Source organism: Zeus faber (genome assembly GCF_960531495.2).
Source record: "Zeus faber genome assembly, chromosome: 6".
In the NCBI taxonomy this organism is placed as follows: Eukaryota; Metazoa; Chordata; class Actinopteri; order Zeiformes; family Zeidae; genus Zeus; species Zeus faber.
Window position 1 is genome coordinate 4,502,084 of NC_137201.1, and position 6,000 is coordinate 4,508,083.

Here is a 6,000-nt window from a genome sequence, read left to right on the forward strand (position 1 = left end):
TAGACCTTTCCCAATGTAGGAAATGTATAGAAGAATGTCGAAAACCCTGTAAGTAGACACACCGACCCACACACGTCCACGCTCAAACACTGACAGAGAATAACGTCCTTTCCATATTCCATATCGTCCAAAAACTGCCGGTTGGCCCGCCGTATCTCCCCTTTCCCTCGGCCTAAAATAAATTAGAGACTTTTACACGGCAGTGATAATATGCATATAGTCCGCACACCGTGCAATATTATAATTAACTACTGTATGATAACCAAGCACTGCCCACCCCCTCCCATGCCTCCACACGCACACTCACACAAACATCAAACACATGCAGCACGAGCCCGGTAAATAACGGTAACCATTCTTTTGCCTGACGTCAGAATGCATTATAGTTGGGGAGGGTGTGGTGTCTGAGGATAAGGAGATGGATGGAGGGAGGGAGAGAAAGTGCTGGGCAGGCGAGATGACACGGTTGGTCGCTCTCTCGGCTGGCTTGGCCAAGTGGGGCGAAGTCCCCATTCCTGTGGTAAAGTCTTAGTCCTTCACATGTCGCATAATGACATTATTCCTACATTTACAGTATACTGTTTATACATATATACTGTAAGGTATAAGATTTATTACAGTGCATCACATTGATGAACAGATGGATCACTAGTTTTCTTATGGGTATGTTTGAATCCCTTTAACATTTCAGACCTCACACTGTGACAAATCTTAGGCCTTATCTTCCAATCACCATTAATTTAAGAATGCAAACTTGCAATGCAACGATTTCTTAGTTTCATTAGGATACGATAACACCAGAAGGCGATGGACGATAATATTTAATTGTTGCCCAGCCGCATCTGCTGCTGAAGTTTTTAATAGCATATATATATATATATATATATATATATATATATATCTCAAGTCATTTTAACAATACGTTCTTCTGGCCAACGCGAGCCCATGAACAGTTCAGTCGGCAGAAATGGGAAGGAAGGCAACTGCCAGCCAACAAGCCGGCGAATGACAAGGGATTACTGTGACATCTATTTGCATATCAAGAATTTTAAGCAGCGACGGAGGGGGGGGGGGATATCGGAACCCTCCAGCCTGCAAGGTCATTCTCAAGATAAGTTTTTTTTTCTCCCCCCCTCCCCCTTCCTCCCTCCCTCCCTTCCTTCTCTTCATAATTTATTTTGCATATCATGCAGTATGGACACATTGTAGATTAAGAAGGCAGGCTTTAGCATATCATGCCATCCCTGATAGCGACCGTGGGGGGTGGAGTGGGGAGACAGGGGGGTAGTTGGGTGGGTGGGGGGGGGGGGCTGGGGGGGGTCGAACTCACTGAGGCTCAACACACACACAATTAATGGTTTTCATAGGAAGTGCGCAAAAAATACCACGGAGGTGGGAGCGGCGTGACACTTAACACAGTGGGTACCAAACATTGCGGGGACCTCCAGTTGTCCTCGTAAACCTTTAATTGTCGCACTAGCTTTTCTCTACATTATGGTTCATTTTTTTTTTTTTTTTTTAATGAATCGAAATATAGACCAGATACGAGTGAGACAGTCAGTGGCTGTGGATCATTATTCAGATGGTTGTTTGAACAAATCATTATGTAGGCATGTGTGTGAGATGTGGTGTTATATATGCTGATTGAATACCAGCGTCCAGAGTCTGCTTCTGTGGAGCGGGGGAGCATGCGGGGGGGGGGCTTCTGAGTGACAGCAGGAATTAAAAAACGGCCTTGGAGGTATTTGTTGCGGCGATGTTAATTACATCAGGAATTTGCTTTGCTTGGGACACAATGTGGGACATTCGCCCCACCCCGAGCGATGGCGGCCAGCGATGGCCGGGGCGCGCTGAAGCGTCATATATTTCAAATGAAAGGCCATTAAAGTGTGAGAGTGTACGACATGTTGGGAAAACAAATGAAGCTCAGATTTCACTCTGGGGAACAACACAGCACCAACGCCGTTTCTTTGGTTGTTGTCGTTGTTTTTGACCAAAACAATTTCCATGAATTGAAAATGAACATGCAAATAATTCTACATTTGTATGTGTATTGTGTATGCGTATTGCCTCCAGGCTTGATGCAACAAAGACGCTGGAAAGGAAGGCTTCCTCAGCATCGAGGTGCACAACAGCCAAGACACAAACATCAAGACTAGAAACCGAGGGGGCGGCGATATAGGAAGAAGGGTGGCAGGATAGATAGATGGATGGATGGATGGATGGATGCAAGATAACAACAAGGGAGGGCCCCGGAAGATGAACCGGGCTTGGAGAAAAAGGGGCGTAGGCAGCTGAAGTAGACTGAACGTCTGGAACAGGGCAGCGGTGAGAAAATCTGGGGTTGGGAGAATTCCGTCCACAAAGTTATTCATGGTTTTGATGGAAGGAGACGTACAGTTGACCCTGTGAAGGGGGTATGATGGTATGGTTCATAAGTCTGCTCGGGCCGAGGCAGTGTCATCACAGTGTTTCCTGCGACAGCACACGTTTTTCATTTTACAATGAAATATTCCCAAAACACAAAAAATTCCCGTAAACTACTAAAAAGATCACAAACACAAAGAACTGTGCTATTATTAAAGTGATGCAAGGCTCATGAACGATTCCATCGTAGCGAACAAATCTTGTGAGCTCTCATGGCACAGTGGTTGGAAAAATATTTACCTAAGAGACCTATGATATGATAATGGCATGACTGGTCCCCAAACGTTATGGACACCCCAACGTCCCCAACGTGGACATGCGCTTGGTGGGTTTTCTTTATGATACGGAGACAAAGGTGTGACGACCGGCCAGTTTCGCCGATGTCACGCCGCGACGCTGTTGGCGCCGCCAGTTTTTAACCTCTCCGATTATCCCATTGGACAGCGATAGGAGTCAGTGGTTGTTAGTGTCTGGTGAGAAAGAGAGAGAGGGAGAGTAAGGTGGTTGGGGTTGGAGGGGGGTAGAAGGATGAAGGGAGAAAGGATGAGGGTAGTGGGGGGGGGGGGTATGGTGTGGTGTTGGTGTGTGTGTGTGTGTGTGTGTGTGTGTGGGGGGGGGCGGTAAGAGCAAAAAAATAATTCAGATCGGTCAAAGTTTCTCCCGCCTCCGCCTCCCCCCACCCCCCACCCCACCCCTCTTTTGCCAATCGTGCTCCCGATTAAAGACAGCGCCTGCTCCGGAGCTGATAGAGGGCCTATCTTTTTTCCCTTACCCCCCCCCCCCCCCTCCCTGTCTCTACTCCCTCCCTCAGCATTTAGTCTGTAAGGAAAGAGGGTGGACAGGAGTGTGTGTGTGTGTGTGTGTGTGTGTGTGTGTGTCTGTGTGTGTGTGTCTGTGTGTGTGCGCACGGTGGGAGACAGGGGAGTGAATACAAAAAGCACCACCACCACCACCATCATCACCAAACAGCCCCCCACCCCCACCATCCTAATCGCTGCAGCATCGCATCTACAAGCCCCGCCGCGCAGCAATTAATATCGTCGCCCAATTACTGTTAAAAAGGGAAGCGGCTGAGACGCAGCGATTATCAACACATCCTTGGAATAATGGACGGGCGGGAGCGCGTGCATCGTACGGCACGCACACATGTGGAGGCGCGCCGCCGAGCCAAGGCAAACGCCAGCGAGGCGGCCACATTAAAGGCGCACGGCTTGAAAGGGGAAAATAATGCAAGATAGTGGGAGTAATCTGCCGGCATTGTTTAAGTCATTGAAGACAACAGACGCAGGGGGAGAAACAAATAACCAAACAAAAAGCGTGATAAGTAAGAAAATAAATAAAAGAGAATAAAATGATGGCGACTTGCTCGTTATCTCCTCTCTTTTAGAAGTGTGTGTGTGTGTGTGTGTGTGTGTGTGTGTGTGTGAAGGAACATCCTTATGATGAGTTCATAAAAAATTCCCTTGGCGTTGCCTGAAAAGGTAACGACAACGCCCCCGCTGGGAAAAGTTGGGAGAAAAAACACCACACACACACACACACACACACACACACACACACACACACACACACACACACACACACACACACACACACACACACACACACACACACACACACACACACACAATGGGGACCAAAAAATATTCCAACTGTGGTGTTAAATGAGAGAGATCTCCCTCCCCTACACCAAAATGAATTAAATGTTAAATTAAATGCGTCATCGATTAACACACTATCAAATTAAACAATCACATGGGGCCATCCGACAAAAGAAAAAAATATGCTTCATATTTTAAGTAATGTGCCCATTTTTTAAAATAAATTTAAATTAATCGATGACACATAAATGCAACAGACTTTTATTCAAGTTTGTTTGGGTAGGGTCCCCACCTTGACCCTCCGGCCATGCCACGTCCTCCTCCTCTTCCCTTCCTTCCTCTCCACTGTTCCCGTCCTCCGGCTCGTCCCCTTCTCCTTGTCCCGACAGCCCCAGGCGGCTTAGCGTCGGGCCCTTCTCGTCCCGCGGCCCTCTGTTCCCGTTGTCGAAAACGTCATCGTTGCCGTCCTCGTGGTCGGAGTCCTGGCTACTGGGCTCTGGTGGACGAAGGACATACGGGATTTTATATATATATATATATATATTTTTTTTTTTTTTAAATTTATTTATTTATTTATTTATTTATTTATTTATTTATTTTACACACAATAAATATTAGAGAAGAAATTATTAACAATGTGGATATTATAACCGACCAGGTAGAGATGGCCTATGGATCTATATCACGATAATATCACCAGTATCATAATACAACAGCAATAGTCGATCCAAACAAAACGCCTTAATGACCGTTGGTCAGTACCCCAAACCAGTGGGATGGATATCAGGTTGCCTTTCTGAATTTTTACTTCTATACCAGGCCTTTTCAACTGGACGCCCCCAAATCAACCGGCAGACCGGCCATTTGAATACATTTGAAGCTGAGCAAAAACACTGTAGTTCCATTCATTTCAGAATTCAAAAACCTGTAGAGCTTTAAGAATCAGCAACAACAGCAACACAATAACCATGACACTATGCAGGAGCGGCGTGCACTTCAAGGATATGAAACCAAGAAAGAATAATATCTAGAGATGTATTGGTTCATTCTAAAGTCATTCTCTTGGCATTTTTGTCCATCTTGCTCAGATTCAAATAAGAAGGTGGGCACCAGTTTCATCCCCCCGTGTCCAGGTCTGAGATATTGACGGCTGCATGATTTTTTTTTTTTTTTTATCAAGGTCACTCAACGCAGAGATGGACCCCTTGATTCACGCAGCAAAACACAGACAGAGGTGAAAAAAAAAAAGTCATGTTCCCACTATCTGTTCATCTCCTCTGACTTCCCCACTCCCCCCAGGGCTGTACGGAACTATCAAAGAGAGAGAGAGAGAGAGAGAGAATTCCTGTCATACGATATGAAAATCCTGATCTTGACCCCCCCCTAGCCCAATGTCCCTATGTTAGGTGTGACACACATCCATCTCCCCTGCCTGGCAGCGCCCCCCTCCCCCATTCCTTGCTTATCTCTGCATCCCCCCTCTCCTCCCCCTCTCTCCCCCTCGCTCTTCCTGTCATCAAGGCTTCGTCTCCCACCTTCTAAAGGAGACCTTCTCTAATCAGTTCCATCGATACCCCCGCCATTGATCAAGCAGATTACAGGGTCTCTCTCTTCGCTGATTAAAGCCATTTGTGAACAGCTCACAATGTGTGTGTGTGTGTGTGTGTGTGTGTGTGTGTGTGTGTGTGTGGGTGTGTGTGTGTGTGTGTGTGCGCAAGTCTGTACCTTGTATCTGAAACATGGATCCAAAAGTGTGCGTGCCTTGTTGCTTAACACACGTTTCTCAACCAGAGTGTGTGCGATATCCAAGTACAGGTGAGTAAATACAGGTTTTCCATTAACAAACCAATGGATGAGGTCAGAAAAACATGTTCTGCAATACTATTTCTATTATATATACACTCACATACATATACACACGCACACACATATATATATATATACACACACAAACATATATATACACACATAC

The 6,000-nt window shown here is 46.1% G+C and overlaps 1 protein-coding gene across 1 annotated transcript in view; it reads right to left on the minus strand.

Annotated features, from left to right (window-relative positions):
* zfpm1 (zinc finger protein, FOG family member 1) overlaps positions 1–6,000 on the minus strand; it is a gene marked incomplete at both ends in the record, with an annotated part of 65,294 nt that overhangs the window by 31,533 nt on the left and 27,761 nt on the right. Inside the window, one exon of the mRNA XM_080002346.1 lies at positions 4,321–4,524. Within this exon, the coding sequence (XP_079858472.1) occupies positions 4,321–4,524 (204 nt within the window). The remainder of the gene's footprint in view (positions 1–4,320; positions 4,525–6,000) is intronic.